Source organism: Alosa pseudoharengus, unplaced genomic scaffold, assembly GCF_046254945.1.
Source record: "Alosa pseudoharengus isolate Yale_2024_CS ecotype anadromous, Long Island Sound unplaced genomic scaffold, YU_APseudo_1.1 YU_APseudo_1.1_scf_8, whole genome shotgun sequence".
In the NCBI taxonomy this organism is placed as follows: Eukaryota; Metazoa; Chordata; class Actinopteri; order Clupeiformes; family Clupeidae; genus Alosa; species Alosa pseudoharengus.
In genome coordinates, this window is record NW_027468870.1 from 26031575 (window position 1) to 26051876 (window position 20302).

At 44.5% G+C, this 20302-nt stretch overlaps 1 protein-coding gene across 3 annotated transcripts in view; it reads left to right on the forward strand.

The window, feature by feature from the left end:
- The window catches only part of ltbp3 (latent transforming growth factor beta binding protein 3), a 48003-nt gene that overhangs the window by 14108 nt on the left and 13593 nt on the right, over positions 1-20302 (forward strand). For 2 of the 3 annotated variants that reach the window (XM_076274792.1, XM_076274794.1), the window contains exons 2-10: positions 12386-12679; positions 13029-13183; positions 13918-14023; positions 16292-16381; positions 17485-17610; positions 19281-19427; positions 19605-19715; positions 19984-19997; positions 20194-20257. In XM_076274792.1, the coding sequence (XP_076130907.1) occupies positions 12386-12679; positions 13029-13183; positions 13918-14023; positions 16292-16381; positions 17485-17610; positions 19281-19427; positions 19605-19715; positions 19984-19997; positions 20194-20257 (1107 nt within the window). The remainder of the gene's footprint in view (positions 1-12385; positions 12680-13028; positions 13184-13917; positions 14024-16291; positions 16382-17484; positions 17611-19280; positions 19428-19604; positions 19716-19983; positions 19998-20193; positions 20258-20302) is intronic. The other variant, XM_076274793.1, reaches the window with a different exon arrangement.

The window sequence follows — 20302 nt, forward strand, 5'->3', positions numbered from 1 at the left end:
ACAAATACTTGTACCTGCCACTACTATGTGAACTGCTCCATGACTGTGAGAACTGCACTTCTTGTTGTAGCAGTTCTGTGTGTAATTAGATTGTAGTGCAGCAGTTGTTATTGTGCTGATCCTCTGGCAGCATCCGTGTGTAAATATTGTTGTGATCGTGGGCACCAGTGGCTCCAAATCAGGGCTGGTTCTGCTCCATCTGCATATTTCCCTCGGCCGGAAGCATTCCTTTGGTGTGATAGGCATTCGGTGGGTTTTGATTTCATGGCGGCTCATGGCCGGAGTTCGATTGCACTCTTTGTTGTTTCAGTTGTGCAGTGCTGCTGCTGCCGGGGCTGTAATGGTTCAGCTATGTGACGCCTGCCTTCACTCATACTGGACATACACTCATAGCAGTGTGCACATTCTCTCTCTCTCTCTCTCTCTCTCTGTCTCTCTCTCTCTCTGTCTCTCTTGTTTTCCTTTCTATCAGTCTCTGACTCTATCCTTCCCTCCCTCCCTCTCACTCTCTCTCCCTCTCTCCATCCCTTCCTCAGTCCCTGATATGCATGTCACACATACTGGTGCAGGAATGTCCTGAGCCAATGAGCTGTAATGATGTCATCCAGGCCTCCAGGAAAATCTTGACCATTTCTGGAACCTTCTGGAAGCTTTCCTCGTTTTTGTGCTTTCTCTGTGGGCTCTGTTGAAGCGAAGCCATATACTGGAGATAGGGTCAAAACTACCCATGCCTCTCCATTAAATCATCTGCAAGGCCAGGGACTGAGGGCTTCGATAAGACTGGGTAACATATTTTCCCAAAGTATCCTGTGCAAAAGCCAGCAGACATAAAACTACTACATCTGCACATAACGCTGTCATGTAGCCTGCATATCAGTTTTTATCGGGGGGGGGGGGGGGGGTTTGGTCACATATATCATATCACGCAGTGTGTAGAATTGATATAATTAATGGGAAAGTCATTATGGCTAAAGCGCAGTGCCAGTTTGTCTAATCCCCTGCATAACACTGAAGAAGAATCTGCAGGAGAATTACTCATTAGAGAAAGAGCTCAGGCTTGACATGTTTAGACTGTTACTGTGGTCTACAGGTGGCTAATGATTAAAGCTGTCGGTATGAGGGGAGTTGTATGGTGTGTCTGTATCGAGGTCTCCCACAAATGCCAAGACTCCCAGAAGGTGGTGTGAAGGAATGGAAGGACTGGCTCATGAGAGTTACACATGTGCAGGCAGAAAATCAAATGTATCCAGAGTTACTGGATAGAAAGACCAGAGTAGTCAACTGTGGAGAAATAAAGTATTACTCTATTCTTCCCCTGTTTTTCTTCCTCTCTCTTTCTCTCTCTCTCTCTCTCTCTCTCTCTCTCCTCTCTTGATCACTCTGTTAATGCCTCTAGACTACAGCAGTCTGACTTGTCCCTGATCCAGATCCAGGAAGTCATTTTGTCATTTCAACTGCGCTCACACATACCTACACGTGTCCACAAGTATGTCTCACACACACACACACGCATGCACATACGCACGCACGCACACACACGCACACACACACACACACACACACACCACACACACACACACACACACACACACACACACACACACACACACACACACACACACACACACAGTGTACACCCACACAAACCCATATGGCACACAGACGTCAGAAACACATGTGGGCTTCCTTATTCATGTTCAGTCACCTCAATGCATGCAGACACACAGAGAGCAAACAGAGGCATCGTCAGACAAATACACACACACACACACACACACACACACACACACACACACACACACACACACACACACATACACTCATAAAAGGTGTTATTACTGAAGCAGTATGATTATGTCTCTGCTGGAGTTAGACTCAGACACCTGCCCACCCTGGAAGTTACTTTGTGTGTGTGTGTGTGTGTGTGTATGTGTGTCTGTGCCTGTGGCTGTGGCTGTGGCTGTGTCTGTGTCTGTGTAAAGGGAGGAAAGGGAGAAAAACAAGCTGTTGTATACCATTGGCATTAAAATGTTTGCCTGAAAGTTTTGAATATTGAGTGAGGAATGTTTTATCAGGAGCAGGATCAGCAAGTAGATCTCTCCTCTAGATCATTTTACAAATTCAAATATGCAATATTTGCTATGCTGTGAGTATACTGTGTGTGTGTGTGTGTGTGTGTGTGTGCGTGCGCGCGTGCGTGCGTGCGCAAGTGTGTGTGAGTGTGTGTGTGTGTGTGTGTGCTCGAGTGTGTGTGTGTGTGTGTGTGTGTGTGTGTGTCTGAGCTTGCTCACACAGCAGCTGAAGTATGATAGGTATGTGTGTATGTCGGGAGGCAGTAGCACCCTGCAGAGAGCCTGATGGCTTTCATTCATTTTTCCTTTCATTTCTCCACTCCCTCCCTCCATCCCTCCCTCCTGTCTGTCCTCACTTCCCTCTCCTGTATGCTGCCTTTTTATCTTTCCCTCCTCCTCCTGTTCTTTTTCTTTTTATGTGTCTCACTTTACCATACTCTATCTATCTGTCTATCTATCTATCTATCTATCTATCTATCAATCTATCACTCTGTCTCCTGCTTTCATATTATTGTGCATTCATCTTTCTCTTCATTGCTCCCTCTAGTCTGTTCATCTGTTTGAGTTGATTTTGCAGTCTCCAATTCCCACCTTTCCATAATACCTCTCCTTATGCATTTCTTCTCCTCCTCTCCCTCCACCCTCTCTTTCTATCTCTCTCTCTCTCTCTTTCCAGCCTGAGCTAAATCTTGCCATTATGAGAAAGTAGCTCACACTCTTGTGCTACATGGAACACTTGCTTGAGAAACGCTCTCCCTCCCTCCATCTCTCCCTCCCTCCATCTCTCCCTCCCTCTCTCTCACTGTACATTCTCCCCTCTCTTTATATCCATTCATCCATCCATCCATCCATCCCTCCGTCTGTCTCTCCCTCTATGCTCTCACGCTCTCCCTGTCCCGCCTCCTTCCTCCACATTCTCTATATACGTTCTCCTTGCCTTCCTGCCTCGTCCCTCTCTGTCTCTCTCCCCTCTCTTAATCCCCCCTTACTCCATTCTCCTCATACTCTCTGAAACTCTACTCTTCTTTCTCTCTGACTCACTTTCTCCTCTCCTCTCCTCCCCTCTCTCTCCTTTCCCATGGTCTCAACAACTCTTTCACTGATTTTTTTTTGCCCCCTTCTAGCACTTAGTAAAGACTCACACATAACGACTTCACTCTCCTCTCATTTTTCCTCTTTCTTGCTAACTCACACCTCTGATTGCTTCTATGACCCCTCCTCCCCCTTCCAACATATTACGATTCTTTTTTCTTTTGGTACAACTTCCATTGAGTTATTAAAGTTATTAAAGCAAGCAAAATGTTTTGGCATGAAATAAATATCACAATTCATATTTCCTGCTACATCATAATAAGCAACATAAAAAAAAACACAAAGACAACAGAATTTACAGCAACTTGCTATAGTACAGTATGTGTAGTAGTGCCTATAGTAGGACTTTTGTCTGGAAGTTCTCAGAGAACCTTTACACCAGCTGGTACTCTGTCAGACTATTCAGTGATGGCAGTGGTGCCTGCTGGTTCACTTAATGTAATGTGGTTTATTATAAAACCTACAGGCAGCTATGCATGATGATCCTCTAAGGACCACATATTACTCTGGGTGGAGTGTATTGAGGTTTTTTTGCAGGTTCAATGCCAGTGATACATCTTTGTAACACAAAGCAATAGATGTTGAAATATAAAACAAATATAGTTACAGTGATTAAATGTGTAAAAAAGAAAGAAAGAAAGAAAGAAAGAAAGAAAGAAAGGAGAAAGAAAGACAAAGGGAGAGAGGAATTTATTGGAACGGAGTGCAAGGCTTTGGTATGAGTGTGATACCACAATTGCCTCACGACTGTTGCTAGGGCTTTGTTCCTTCAACTGGGTGATTTTATGGTTTTCTCATACTTCATATCTGGACATGAAAACTACACACACACACACACACACACACACACACACACACACACACAAACACAGACAGAGGGAGAGAGAGAGAAAGAGAGAGAGAGAAAGAGAGAGCAAATGAAAAAGACAGAGAGAGAGAGAGAACATTTTATCATTTGCTTTACAATGACTTTTCACACCAATGTACAGAACTAATCAATGCAGACATTTTAAAACGCACAAAAGACCAGTTTTTGCAACCGATCCGGTATTCCCTCACATGCCCCCTCACATGCGTTCTCTTTTTCTCTCTCACTCTCTCACACACTCACACACATCACACATGGGCTTCCACAGTCTGCAGAATCCATCAGTGCAGTCTAGGAGTCTCACGCCTGCTCCTCACAACGCAGGGCCAGAGTGAGAAAGAGCAGAAGGGGAGAGAAGCACAGGCCAAGGCTCCCATGGAGGAGCCAAAGCACACACGTACGCACGCACACACACACACACACACACACACACACACACTGCACAGACATATGCGCAATCGCACACACACACACATACACACACATACACACACACACACACACACACATACACACACACACACACACACACACACACACACACACACTGCACAGCTGCACAGACATATGCGCAATCACACACACACATGTATGTACAGTAAATACACACACTGCATGCATTTACATATACATATACATATACATATATATATATATATATATATATATATATATATATATATATATATATATATATATATATATATATAAAATGCACACACAGATACACATACGCATACACACAGAGTTTCTGTACTTGCATGTTGCATGGGCGTACACACTCCCATTATATAAAAAAATAGACACATTATCCATTACATATACAAATGAACATATACATATACACATATACACATTTATATTTGCATGCAAGAATTTGCACAAAGAGGTGATTCATTGCAAGCAAAGAGACATTTCACTCTTGAATTAAAATAGCCCACTGTCAACAGAAAGGGACAATTTGTACTCTGCTGTGAGTGTGGCTGGTCTCCAAGCCTTGTGTTCAGTGTTTGTGTTGTCACAGTTCATCTGAGTGCTACCTCCAGTCTGGTTTTACACCTGACCCTCACGCCAGGCCTCTGAACTCCCCAAGTGTGTGTGTGTGTGTTTGTGCCTGTATGTGTGTGTCCACAGAGCCACAGATAAACCTCCATCACTCGTTGTTGCCTGGAGCATAGCAACCTGTGCTTTAAAATTACTCACTGTTTTCTGACAGGTGCAAACCTTTAAATGATTTCCTCATCATCACTGACTCATTGACAGGTGCCAGGCTCAAAGTTAGATGTGTAGATGCAGTCTATATACCTTATCTTATGGCTGAAACGGACATGCCCTGTGTCACTTGTTGCCTTAAACCGTAAACCATCAGCAAGCACATTCTAGCACAGCACAGTATCTCTGCTGTGCTGGCGTTGCATAAGGAAAGTACACTGCTGCGCATGTTGATATTCACTCTGCCAGCAATGTGGATCTAGAGAAGTAGAGGTGGCCTTCACTAAAACTGTGGATTTTGGAGGAGTATGAGAGAGGAGCCGACCAAGGAGGTGTGCTGGATCTGTTGATGTTGGTGTAGAGTTTTTAGGACGTGCAGAGTCCCCCCCTGTTCGAGTTCTACCTGTTCCCATTTTCCAGCTTGGAGGCAAAAAAAAAAAGAAAAGCCCGCTTGTAAATTTGGAGAAATTGCTCTCTCTCTCTCTCTCTCTCTCTCTCGCTCTCTCTCTCTCTCTCTATCTCTCTTTCTCTCTCTATCTCTCTTCCTCTCTCTGTCTCTCTCTCCTTCCATCCTTTGCCATCTTAATCATGTGCAGAGCCAGCGGGGTCATCATCAGAGGGCTTTGCAAGAAGTCCTTCCAAAGGGCAAACAACAACAAAGCCTTTATAGCGATGCCAATGCTCAGTGCCAGGTCAAATAACTGGACGGGCATGGGTGATGCCCAAAATATTCAAGAGAGGTCCAAACGCTGTTGACTCTTCAATGTAGAGAGTTCCCGTTCGGAGCTGAAAAGGCAATGGAGAAGCTGTTGTTGAGCGGCCAGGCTGCTCTGTGGCCTTAGGGCATGTCGAGTGGCTTAGGGCACGTCGAGTTGTAAAACCGAGAAGGGTTAGCCCCTCAAGTCCCCTGTGTGTTTGGCTGTTTGTGTTCATGGTTTCCTACATAAGAGTTGTGTGCAGAGTGGTCAGCCTGCTGGACAACGCCACACAGTGACCTATCTGATGCTCGAAGATAGATGTGTGTTTTAGTCAACAGGGGAATCATGGGTTTGATACACACATGTGAATAAAGCACTCTGCAGTCTTCTGTGCTCTCTCTCTCTCTCTCTTATTTATAAACACACACACACACACACACACACACACACACACACACACACACACACACACACACACACACACACACACACACACACACACACACACACACGCGCACGCACACACACACACACACACACACACACACACACACACACACACACACACACACACACACACACACACACATGCGTGCTAAGTTACCTGATTCTTCTTAGATTTTTCCACAGTCTGGTATGTGAGCAGAAATACTTTAACCCAACATATAATTTTAGTACCTTTAGTACCTGGGGGTTGAGGTTGTGTTTTAATAAGAGGCTGCTGGTGCTGTTCTGTGCTTGAGGGTTTGTGTTTTCCAATTATGGCCAAGGCTACAAACGCAGCAGCTCCAGAGTTGCTCAGCTCTGCGGGCTATTTTAGCCAAATATGCACTTCAGCAGACGTTATAGTTCTGGATAAGGTGGCAGTGCCCCAGGGCACACCGCTCACACGTTTCCTTTCTTTCTAACTTTCTTTCTTTCTGTCTGTCATTTCTGTTATTTATCCCCTTTTTTTTCTTTTTCACAGTTTCTACCTTCCCACCCTTCTCTTTCACAGACAATCGTGGGTATGTACACACAGGTACATACACACACGCATATACACACACACACACAAACACACACACAGACACATGCAGACACTTTGGCTTTTCTTCAGGATATGGTCATGCGACACCATCAGAAGCCCTCCTCTGTGTCTGTGTTACCGCTCTTTTCCTATGTTGTCTTTGCTGTCTCCGTGGGCCCTGGGCTGGATAATCAAATTTGGAAAAGAGGTTATGCCTCACACCCCTTTCTGCCTCTCACCCTTTCTCTCTCTTTCTCAATCTCTCTCTCTCTCCTTCTCTCTCTCTCCCTCTTTCGATCTCTCTGTCTCTCTCTCAATCTCTCTGTCTTCCTCTTTCTCTCTCTCTCTGCCTCTCTCTCTATCTCTCTTTCTGTCTTTCTCTCTCACACACACACACACACAGAGAAAAACACACACGTATGCAGACACAACCACACACTTGATCCCAGTCACACCGCCATTCTGCTTTCTATTTCAGTCGATCTTTTCTTAGTTGTTTTCTTCCCTCTCCTAGTCACTGAGTGTGCTTTCTTCCTCCTCTTCTTTTTTGCTTCCTGCTTTCTTTCTCTCTCTCTCTCAAATGTCTCAAATTGCGCCCTTTCTACTTTCCGTTTGTTCTTTTCCAGGGTTCTGGGTCATCTTTTCCCATGACACTCTGTCCTTCCCCCGAGTACCCCCTGGTTTTTCTCCTTCTCTTTCCCCCTCTCTTCTTCATCATTCTCCTGCTCTGTCATACTTCTTGCACAGGGCTGTATGGGATATCTCAGTCCCTGGGCTGTTTTCTGTACAAACACTGCGCTGAGGAGTGCCACCCAGCTGGCAATAACTCTGGCAGTCTTGACTCTGTCTAGTGTGTGTGTGTGTGTGTGTGTGGACACAGTGATGGTGTGGTCCTGCTTGCTAAATGTGGGCCCTTAAACTCTACTTCTTGGACAGTGTGTGAGTGGTCAAAGACTAGGGTCAGTACTGCAGGGCCACTTGGAGAGTCCAAATCAGACACTCACATTCCGCCACTGTCAGACGGGGTGACATCATGGCTCCGGAATGGCCTGGAGCTGTAACAGACAGAAACAGTCTCAGGTGGCTCTGCCTGCTCTCTCCTCTGTGGGCTGCTTACACAATAGCCCTGGCACAGAGATGGACTGAATCAGACTGTCCCCGAGAGCAGAACAGAGAAATTCACCAGAATATTAGCGCAAGAGATTTATATATCAAATGTTGGAGTTAGTCTGTAAAATTCTGTTATTTTGTAGAGAGCCTGAACTTTTAAACCTGTTCCATGGCGAAATATCCCCAACTAGCAACTTTTGCCAGTGCTAGACCCTTTGCTGTAACTGCTTTCAACATTGGTGCTTTCGTCATTATTGAAAAAAGGACTTCTGTGAATCCTGATACAGGCTTATTTTTGCAGGTTTTCAAGTTGAATAAAATGCATAGTACTTTAGTAATTTTCTTTCTTTCTTTCTTTCTTTCTTTCTTTCTTTTCTGCTTTATAGTCAACTCTTTTTTTCCTTTATTTTCTACATTCTCTCTGTCTGCTGTTCTTTGTCATTTATTTCACCCTTCTTCAATTTCACCCCACTTTGTTTCCTTCCTTCCCTCTCTTCTTCTCTTCTTGGGTGTTGGATGGAGGTGACTTATCGTGCGTTATTACAGACTGGGAACAGACAAAGGAGAGACAGACATTGGTTCTGATGGAGCAGGGCCAGCAGTAATTGTTTCCGTGTGTGTGTCCCTGACGGAGCTCTGCGGTCAGGCCTCTGGAACTGCGCCGCGAGGCCTCTTGAGCTCCGCGGTGAGGCTCTCTCATAGGCTGAGGCTGAAAGTGGCGAGAGGCTGCAGTCTGAACCAGCTTACTGCGGCTTGTGCCCGTTATAATCAAGATGGCGATAGAAGAGATACAGATGTGGATGAAACAGCAGAGTGGGGAAAGAGAGAGAGGAGCAGACGGAGAATGAGTCAGCATAGCCAGCCACCCACACATAATCCTCTAAATCAACACCTAGCGTATCTGACCTGTGATTGAAGTAAATAAACATCCTTATCACACAACCAGACAATCTGAACCACATCAGAGCCACAGCAAATCAGTCAGTTAGGGTTTATAAAAAATGGTATTAGGTTGAGGAAACATTACCATTTCCCGCTTATTAACCCAGGTTTATACATTATGCATTATACACAGGGCGGGCCATTCATGGCAGTTCTTTTTTTCATTCTTCTTTTGAATTAAAACTCGGTCTGATTCATGGGTCTAATGGGCACTTTGTGGGCATGCCACAGATAGCTTGACACCGGTAACCACATGAAATGTAGTAATGTTTAATAAGTAATGTTTAATAAGCTGCAGTTAATACAGAGGTGTGGTCAGTATGACTCTTTTATTTTCATAAAACACTGGCATGCAGTTTCTACACGATGCAGCTAATACACGGGAAATCACTGTAGTGACACGGCCACAGGACTGGGCTTTAATTGGTTCCTGTTGTGTACCTCCATGGGGGAGGGGTTCCATACACATATAGACTATACTCATAGTTCTAGGCCGACAACATGTCTGTGATGTTGGAATTACCCATCTATAGTAGTGCATTGAGAGCAGATCTTTTCCAGTGTGTGTGTGTGTGTGTGTGCGTGTATGTGTACAGTATGTAATGTCATACTGGGTCCCCCTCTCTAATCTCCATCCTTCCTGTTTAGTCTTTTTTCCCTCCTCCTCGCTCTCATGTTTGTTTCTCCAGAGTGAGGGAGCGTGGGCCTCAGTGTGGGAAAAGCTCACCGACGCTGCCGTAGATGTGAACATTTTTCCTGCTTGTTTTACGAGTGCCCGGCTGCTGTGATTTTCAGGCTCTTTTTTCCATATTCCAGTAAAACGCTCTCATTCATTCGTAACAAAAGTCAAGGCCTGGTCCTCTCATTCGCCAACAACACCCTCCCCCCTGATTGGCCGAGCAGACATCTCTGTGATTCTGATTGGCTGGCTAAGCCATACTTTGCTGTAAATGTACTGCTACTGCACTGTACTGTACTGTGCTTAACTGTTTGCAAATGAATCCAAGTGCGTGTAATGTATGGATTGTAGAAAGCTCTGTATGTTCTATGGCATCATATAGCAGGTATGAGTGGTGTTTGAGTTGGAACATACTGTAGGTGGAAGAATCCAGCGTGAGAGAGAAGGATCCAGAAAGTTGTCATGGAATAGATCTTACATCAACTCCAGCACTGCTATGGTTCCAGCTGATTAAAATAATACGCTTGAGAGACCTAAATTCACTTTCACCCTACTCATAAAACGTTTCATAGATTCCATGATTTGCCTCAACACATGTTCTGATGACAATAAATTAGAACAAAGATGCAATACATTTTGCCAGAGTTTTTCCATGATGAATAAGCCTGGCATTGTCATGCATTGTTACCACATTTACCATTTCCATAAAGAGCCTCATCTCGGACTGCCAGTACATCTGTATGGATCTGTACAGATATAATAACAGCATGAGCGCTCAACACTCTTTAACTTTTGAAATGTGTCTGACTGAGGGTTCTTGCTGAGCTCTGGCACAGCAAACCTTTAAGTTCTAAAACAACGTCCATAAACCAGTGTTATTGGTTGCCACGGTTCTTTATTAAAGCATTCTGGTTAACAAGCGATATCCTGCCGTGGAACACCTCCATCTCACGCACAGCTTCAAGAACCAGTTAGATTCTAGTTAAAATCACCCTAAATGTGCAAAAGGAAGTATTTGGTATTTTGGTCAGGATTGAATGTCCAGAGCTATCTCAGACGTCTTATTCCCCGTCTCATGATCAGTGGTGTAAAATGTTGTTGGTACTAGTTATGTCTTTATTGACTATTGTGGCTTCTACACTCATTGCCATAAAAGGTGAAAACCTGCCTTATTGTACTTGCCAAAGTGCTCTCTTAATAATGAAAGTGGGGGTATTGAGCCGAGCAATGAAAGTAAAATGTAGGGGGAGTTTTAGGGTGAGTTCAAATGTCTGTTTGGTGATGCCAGATGCCAGACCTGGGAGGTGAAATTGGCATGGTGACATGTGTCACAATTCCAAGCCCTAGTTCGCCTCGACACTCACATGCCAAGCTCCTGAAATAAAGCCGCCCTTCTTGACCCTTCGACTGCGTGCAGACAAAAGATGGTCAAACCGCCATGCCGCACGCTCTGAGCCAAGCAGGGTAATGCTTCAGATCCTGCTGAAGTGGAGGCATGGACACGCCTGTGGCACTGACCAGAACGCCACAGCGTCACGGATACCAAAGGGCAACAGCGCAGCGTGTGCTGGTGGTGGGTGGAATTGCGTAGATTTCTCTAGAAACTATATGCTGCTCGTCTTTACAGTGCAATAACACACTGGAGCGTATACCCACTTTCGCACATTTTCAACATACTGGATACACATACGTTTAGCGCCAAGGGCATACCCACTCTGTTGAAAACTGACAAAAGGATAATGCTCCTTGTTAGAAGAGCAAAGTTTCATAGTGCAATACCAGCCATTCAGGCAGGGCATCTGTATTGACACAGATACACTTATTATAAGTCAACGTATCATCGGAATGAGTTTGAGAACATTTTTTTTAAGGTAAAGGAGCTAGTCTGTGTTGTTTTAAAGGGCATGGCTGTGTTTTAAAGAAACACATCAGTAGGGTGTTGCGGTGCTGCTGTTGGGGTGACACTCCATGTTTCATGGCACTGAAATTTGCCCGCAGGTTTGACTGGCGCCGCCGCGTGACCCAGTGGTTAGATGCTCTGGTGGGGTGTTAACAGAGAGCAGATGTCTGCCAGTGGTGGGGCCCACGAGATGAGTGGTGGAGGATTTTTTTAGAGGCCATCTCGGTTAGACTCCTGCTTGCTTTGGAGTTTTTTTTTTTTTTAACTTTGACTGTCAATGAACATCTATTAGTAAAATAATTAACCTACGTCTAATGTACTCTAGGTGTTCTTCTTCACTTTCTCTTTCACCCCTCCTATTTTGAAATTTGAATTTCAGAAGCTTTATTGGCATGAGAAAATAACTCTCTCTCTCTCTTTCTCTGGTTCTGTAAAGCACATTGAGGCAATGTGAATAATTAATGTTGTGGTATGAATACAATAGAATTGGATAACCTTGACTGCAGTCTCACCCATCATATTTGAGTTGAGGCTGTGGACATGTAACATGGAGTAATATGGAGAAGTGGAATGCTTGGAAAACCTCATTATCAATTTTCTAACTGTGTTTTAAAAGTTCATAATTAAAGTACAAACTATGTCTGTGTCCTGTCTTGAAAACTCTAGCAAAATGCCTGGAATATTCTTTAATTATGAGTGCGTTTTCTCTTTCTCTCTTCCTTCCCCCTAACCCCCCTCTCTCCCTCTCTCCCTCTCTCTCTCTCTCTCTCTCTCTCTCTCTCTCTCTCTCTCTCTCTCTCCAGTGGTGTGCCCTCTGACATGTCTGAACGGGGGTATGTGTGCGTCGCGTACACACTGCCACTGCCCGCAGGGCTTCACGGGCCGACTGTGCCAGTACCCCGTGCTGAACATGTCGGCGCGTGGCAACCAGCCGCCCGCCCTGCTGCCCGTGGGCGGAGTCGGGGCCACGGCGGGGGGAGGGGCCGGCAGCGAGGGCCAGAGCATGATGGACCTGGGCGGGCGTCATCAGATGACGCAGACCCACACTGTCCTCACCCTCCCACTGCTGCAGGGCACCGGACACCACTCATCTGAAGGTAGGCCCAGACGTCACCAACCGTCCACTCCAGCACTACTCTAATGGAGCAGAAGCCTTGCTGTGTTGTTTTAAAGGGCATGCGTATGGTTCCATGGGGCAGAAACAATGTGTCAGCGTTGCCATGCTTTTGTGTTATTCTACTGCCATTGCTTCTTGAATTATCATCATTCATACATATATAGTACACATTAAACATATACTGTAAGATTCATCACACTATGCAACACAACAGAGGGGAACACTAAAATCAGTGTTGTTGGGTTATGATTTATTATTTCCATCTTTCTCCTCCTCACTGTACCTGTCTTCTCCTCTGTGCATCTCTGCCTGTCTTTGTCTCTGTCCAGTGCACGTTCGTGTCCACCACCCGACAGACACGTCGGTCATCATCCAGCCTCTGGATCAGCCAGACGGAAAGCCTCCTAAGACTGTGACACGCCTCCCCCCTCCCACACACAAGCCTAGGGGGCGCTGTTTTCAGGAGACAACTCCCAAACAAGCTGTGAGTTCACTCAGGTTTTCATAGTTCAGCTTGTTGGACTCCCATTTGTCAGTTCTTTGATATTACATCAACCAATCATCAACAGTCACCTTACTTCATCTGAAATTTCTTTACTCTTATTTACTCTTACTACTATGCCGCAGTTTTGGTCCACTAAATCTTTAAGCATTATGTGTCATCATTCAACCCACTGATGATGATGATGATGATGATGATAATGTCACTTTAACAGAATTGGTGATAATCAGAAGAAGTTATGACCCAAAACTAGAATTCCCTATCCACATAACACAGATGTTCACTAGATGTTGTATCCACATTACACAGATGTTACATGTTCACTAGATGTTATATCCACATTACACAGATGTTGTATCCACATTACACAGATGTTACATGTTCACTAGATGTTGTATCCACATTATACAGATGTTGTATCCACATTACACAGATGTTACATGTTCACTAGATGTTGTATCCACATTACACAGATGTTGTATCCACATTACACAGATGTTACATGTTCACTAGATGTTGTATCCACATTACACAGATGTTGTATCCACATTACACAGATGTTACATGTTCTCTAGATGTTGTATCCACATTACACAGATGTTACATGTTCACTAGATGTTGTATCCACATTACACAGATGTTACATGTTCACTAGATGTTGTACCAGATGAGCTGACTAAACTGTGGTGTACTCTACTCTCCATTTTGTGTTGCAGTGTAGCAGTAACCCCTTGCCCGTGCTGACCAATCAGGAGGACTGCTGTGGAAGTGTGGGCAACTCATGGGGCCAGAACAAGTGTTATCAGTGCCCCAAACTACCATGTGCGTACAAGACACACCCTCACTTACTGTCTTACCTCTGCAGTAAAGAAGCAAGTACAGCGCCTTATGTACTTAAATACCTATTGAGTGTAGCCTATATTTCAATCTGCTGAATAGGGGGTTTTGGAAGTGTTTAGTTGGTTGTTTTCCCTAATTACTCAGTTACTTAGTTACTTCACATCACGTGTCCTGCAGAGCTCTTTGAACCAGATAAAATATTTATATTGCCATTTCTACTGCTATTTTTAATGATTCACGCCTTTCTACATGTCTAAGTGTTGTAGCTTTTATTGTGGTCTCCTTGCTGTTTTGAAGATTTGCTGTTTGGCAGAGAGCAATGTGTTCTGCTGAGCTTCAGTCCAAGTTCCGCTGGCCTCTGTGACTCTCTCTCTCTCTCTCGCTCCGCTTATCTTTCCATCTCTGTCTCTTTCTCTCTGCTTCTCTTTCGGCCTCTGTCTCTCTTTCTCTCTCTATTTCTCTCAGTCTCTCTTTTTTTCTCTCTCTCTTTTTCTCTCTTTCAGCTCCAAATTTCTCTCTAAGCACTAAGTTGGCTAGAGAATCTCGCAGCAGATTTAATTTCATGCTCAGAGAAAACATTCTTCTTTTCCTCCTTCTTCCCCTTCTTCTTCTATGTCTTCTTCTTCTTCTTCTTCTTCTTCTTCTTCTTCTTCCTCCTCATCACTTCCTTATTGGTGGGCATGGTTAATCTCCTCTACCTCATCTCCTAGAACCTGAGACAATGGCAGCTCTGTCAGATGTCAGTGTAGGCTATCAGGTTATTTTTGTAAAAGCTCTTCTCCACATTCAGGAGTCCCCCGCACTCCTAAACTCTCTCTTTGCACTCCTGACGTCTGTCGCATAGCAACGTCGCTCTGTTTTTACGCGACACACCCTCTCTCGGCAATGAAGAAGACAAAAGCACGAATGGAAAATGTTCTCTTTGGCAAAAGAGTCTGGAAATTCGTTTAGAGAGGACGGACTCTATCCAACGCCTCATGCTGGGCCTGGGATCCCAGGAGTCTAAGGCTTTCTCAGCAAATGAAACTTTGGCGAAGGCTTTTAACAGAGATGCCTTTGAAAGCAGAGCTGAACCTGATATCCCCATAAAGGACGATTTCTGAAAACAGATCCCGTCTCTAGTACTCATCTTTTCTCGTAATTTATTAATTCTGCTGTTTTTGTGGTTTCTTTCCGTAAAAAAGCGCTGGACGTATGATTTGTTTTACATAGATGAATAAAAAGAGACGTCGGAAAAAGAAGAGAAGGAAGAACGACAAATCCAGCAGTTTCCCACTCTTGCATTCTTACAATACTTTTCTCCAGTTGCAAATCTTGTCAATGACCAGAACCTTTTCCTCTGTTCATCTATCACTTTTTTCTACTTTTCTTCCAGTAACGTTCTGTCGCTCTCTGCCAGTTGCCCAGAGGTGGAGTTTGGACACGCTCTCTCTGTCATATTTTCTTTTACTCTCCTATTTTTGTCATCGGTTTCCTTTTTTATTCTCTCCATTTTCCTCAACGCTTTCCCACATGAATCCTCCTGGATAACATGTCATTGACTCTCCTGACACCAGACTCTCTAAACTTTTACTGTCTGAGAATCCTGGCTGTGTCTGTCTGAACTATTCAACACTGCAGTTACAGTGGGCTATTCTCTGGGGTACGACTAGAGCAGGTCCATTACCAGGAGAAAACACAACATGGGCATCCTCACTCACTGCAAGGTCTTCTTTGTCAGACAGAGAAAAATATAGCAAGCAAAGCCACAGTTGTTTTAATCATTCTTTGGCCACTACAGAAATGACTTGCATTAGTGCTAATTATAACACCTAATGGTGCAAATGGCAAATAAAATGCCATTGGGTATATCATATTAAATCTGTGCACCGGCAGCTGCTTGTGGTCTATTAAGAGTTCTCAACCCATCTAGGATTCCACACTGTGGAATGCTATCCAGGGCTTGTTTTGCCACCATATACTCTAAAGAACCATAGGAAGGGTTTTGTGTTGTAGAACTCTGAATGTTAGATTATTTGTGGGGCCAAAGCAACGACAAAAACAGTGAGACGAAAATATGGAAGGAACAAGTTGAGCGTTTTCTGTTTATTTTCGCAGTCTTCCAGACTTTGCATACTGTACATCATATACGGTATATCAGTGATGTCTGCTATAATTGTGTGTATTCTATGTGCATCTGTAAATGCATTCTTTCTTTCATTTACTCTCATGCTTTCTCTCTCTCTCTCTCTCTCTCTCTCTGCCTGTCAGATCCTGGATTAAAACTCCAGTCTATCATTGAGGACTATGGTCCCAACTGCCCCCAGGGCTACAAACGACTCAACAGCACTCACTGTCAAGGTAATTATGCTTCAGAGTTGTGAAACAGCTTTTTATGTATTAATCATGTTATATAATCTATTTGCATTTTGACTATGGTTCTGTGTAAGGAACATGCACACAACCCCCCCCCCCCCGATCTCTCTCTCTCCCTCTCTCTCTCAGTCTCGGTCTCTCACTCTCTTACTCACACACACACACACACACACACACACACACACACACACACACACACAGGCGGTCAGGCAGACAGAGAGCCTGTCAGGGAGGATATATTCTGACTCCTGTTTTCAGACTGCAGGCTCCATGCAGCTGACAGGCAGGACTCTTAAAATACAGTGAGTGATAGCAGGATCCAGAGCAGCACAGCAGACTGTCAGCATGGGGCACCTGAACACACACACACACACACACACACACACACACACACACACACACACACACACACACACATACATAATGAGATACACACACCTTCACTTGGCTGTCTTCTCATTGTCTCTTTCCTGCCAACTGGAGTCTATAAAGCGTGAATAAAACTCATTCCATAGATTTTTACATTGACCATTTCACACACCCTTTTGCTCTGCTCTGTCTTCTCCTGTTACTCTCCGCCAGTGCCTCTGCCTGGAGGGAAATATTTAAAGATGAAAAAACCTGCAACCCGTTCCCAAAGCAACCTGTGCCCTTAGGAATATGTATGTGCTCCTTCTCAGTGATGTTTTAACCCAGAATTCATCAGTGATCTGAAAGAGCTCACACACCAAAGGTCTTGTGAATTACGAGTAGTGACCCAGTTATGATAGCAGATAGACTGATAGAAGTGACTCATAAAGTATGCAAAGTAATACTAATACATTCCGTAGAGCATTTTTTCAAGCATTTGCACAAGGAGCTCTACAGTCATGTGACGGCACAGGCCAACAACATGTTTTACAGCACAACGTGTCATATTGAAAAGCTTCCGGAGTCACGATGCAACCATTAAAATGAGTGGAAATACTGTATGTGGAGAAATATCTGTGCTGTAATACACATTGCAAAAACAATTGGAAACTATACAAAGTCTGAGTGTCAGTTAAACAGGCTGCGCTTCCTCTCTACTTCCTCTCTTTCTCTCTCAGACATAAACGAGTGCACCATGCATGGCGTGTGTCAGAACGGAGAGTGTCTGAACACGCAGGGCTCGTTCCGCTGCACCTGTAAGCCGGGCTACACGCTGGACCGGACGCGCTGCGTGGGTAAGACAGGTGAAGGATGGGACAGGGATCCAGGGAGGATGGGGCCGAGGGGCCGAATGACCGAATGACCGAGAACACCCAGAGGTTGAACAGCTCTCTGGCTCAGAGAGTAGAGGTGGTCAATAGTGTATTTCAGTAGTATACTGCTGTGTTACTAAAGTGGGATTATGGCATAATGTGACTGTCTGGAGAGACTTGTTGATTTAGTGGACTATAGATGCAGAAACTGACCCAGTTCTGACCTCCAGAGTTTTTCAATCCCCCTTCAAGTCTCACCTTTTGTTCAAAATCCCCCAGTGCTATTTGTGTTATAATCAGTCCCACCCAAATTTAGTCCAGAGTTTATTGTTGTTTTGTACAGAGATACTGTATTTGTTCCTACAGTTCTGGCTGCATCCGTAAGACAAGCCACACCCATGCTCTAAGTCGGTTGCATTTCCCATGACATGCCCTACAACCAAGTCATTATAGTGTCTTTAAGACAATGAAAAACAAAGCCTGAATGTTCAACCTCTGGACAAATAAAGCTGTGTGTGTGTGAATGAATGAAAGAATCAGTGACATACTGTAAAGAGTAAACCAAATGCATTGTGTATTTAGAGTGCATAGTGTATGTAAAGTACACAAAGGAATCATATCTCTGATGAGTCCAAACCAGGACTTACTGACAGCAACGAACTGAAATCTAGATGTCCATGTGCAGAGACAGAGAGTGCTGTTGAAATGCTCTGTCTCTGTCTCGGAGGCATCTGGACCTGCTTTGGCCTCAGGAAGGTGTGAGAAGGAAGCCTGAAATATTGGCCTTTCAGATTCACTCTCAGCAGCCTTTCCTCTTGGCACCATCACACACACACACACACACACACTCTCTCTCTCTCTCTCTCTTTCTCTCTCTCTCAAAATCACTACCGGAGGTCACTGTCAGATGATGGATCCGTTGTTCTTGCCTTGTAGTGCTGGCTCCTCAGTTCACTACACTACAGGATGTCTCCAACTGATAGCTAGATCAGTAGAAGGCGAAAAGAGAGAAGTCATTTAACCAACAGTAATTGAGCATAGCCATGCAACACTTTTACATACTGTAAGTCCTCTGTATGTTCAGCAAAGTTCATTGCACATTAGAAAACAGGGACAGACGGAGATATGAAACTTTGAGCGGAGAAAGATAGAAGTGGAGGTGAAGAGGCAAGAGAAGCACATTTGGTCAACAGCAGGAGATGGGAGGGCGATCCTACTGAACGTGCCGGGCCCACATCCCTGGCTGCAGAGGACCATCCATAAGGAACAGTACAACATGGAGCTGAGACAGAACTGAGCAGAAGTCTAGCTAACTTTGCCAAGTCTGACTTGAAGTAAGAGACTGTGTTGGCTTAGCACAAGGCCTTTAGCTTGTTTGTTTTAATGTCCAAACCATGTCATCATCAGTAGGAGCTGTAAAAATAAAACTTATTTTTAGGTTTTATGAACCTATTTCCTTATTTTAATGTCTTTGAATGTGATGGATGGTGCATGGCATTTTAGTTGGGATTTGTATGTAGTTGTAATGTACTTTATTGGTGTAATTGTGTGAGAAAGTGAGGCAATTGTTTTATAAATACATTTTTAACTTTTCTCTCTCTCTCTCTCTCTTTCTCTCTCTCTCTCTCTCTCTCTCTCTCTCTCTCGCTCTCTCTGTCCAGAGTTGGGGAGGTGTTACCGCATGGTGACCGAGTCAGGAAAGTGTGAGCACGCTCTGAATGGGGACATCTCGCTAGAGATCTGCTGCTGTACCACAGTGGGCAAAGCCTGGGGCAGCTCCTGCCAGAGATGCCCGCAGGCTGGCACAGGTGTGTGTCCATGTGTCTGTCTGTGTGTGTGTGTGTGTGTGTGTGTGTGTGTGTGTGTGTGTGTGTTCTGTTCAATAGTATAAGTGACAACATATTTTAAATGACTTAAAATCTCTCTCTCTCTCTCTCTCTCTCCCTCTCTCTCTCTCCCACCTCTGTTCTCACTGTCCTCTCCAGCCTCCTTTAATAAGATCTGTCCAGCTGGAAAGGGGATGTCCTATGTGACCATTCAGGACCGGTTACTCTTCCCTCCCCATTACCCTCCAATGCCAAAGCCTGAGATTCCAGGTGTGTATAACACACACACACACACACACACACTAACAGATGCATGCCCACACACATACATACAGTATACATACACAAAAGCCCACACACACACACACACACACACACACACACACACACACACACACACACACATACACACACACACACACACACACACACACACACACACACACACACACACACACACACACACACACACACACATTATTTACAGCTGAGAGTGTAAGGCATTTAACTATTCCCTCTCCTCTCTCTTATTTTCTAGAAGTCAAGCCTCCAGTAAGTACCTACAGCAGTGTGGCTCCCCTGAATGGAGATGCACATCCTTGTGGAAAATCTTTGGTCATTTCTTAGTGTCTGTTTTATAATGTGTGTTTATGCTTACATATAGGGAATGTGTACTTTTGTATGCCTTTGTATGCTGACGTAACTGTCCGTGCATGTGTTCATAAACAGTGTTTGTGTGTGTCTCCAGGCGACCCCTGTCCAGACGACCACACCTGTGCACCATGCCCCTATTAGCACACCCCGTGTCCCCTGTAAGAAGATTCTCTTTGTGTACATGCGTGTGTCTGGTGTGTGTG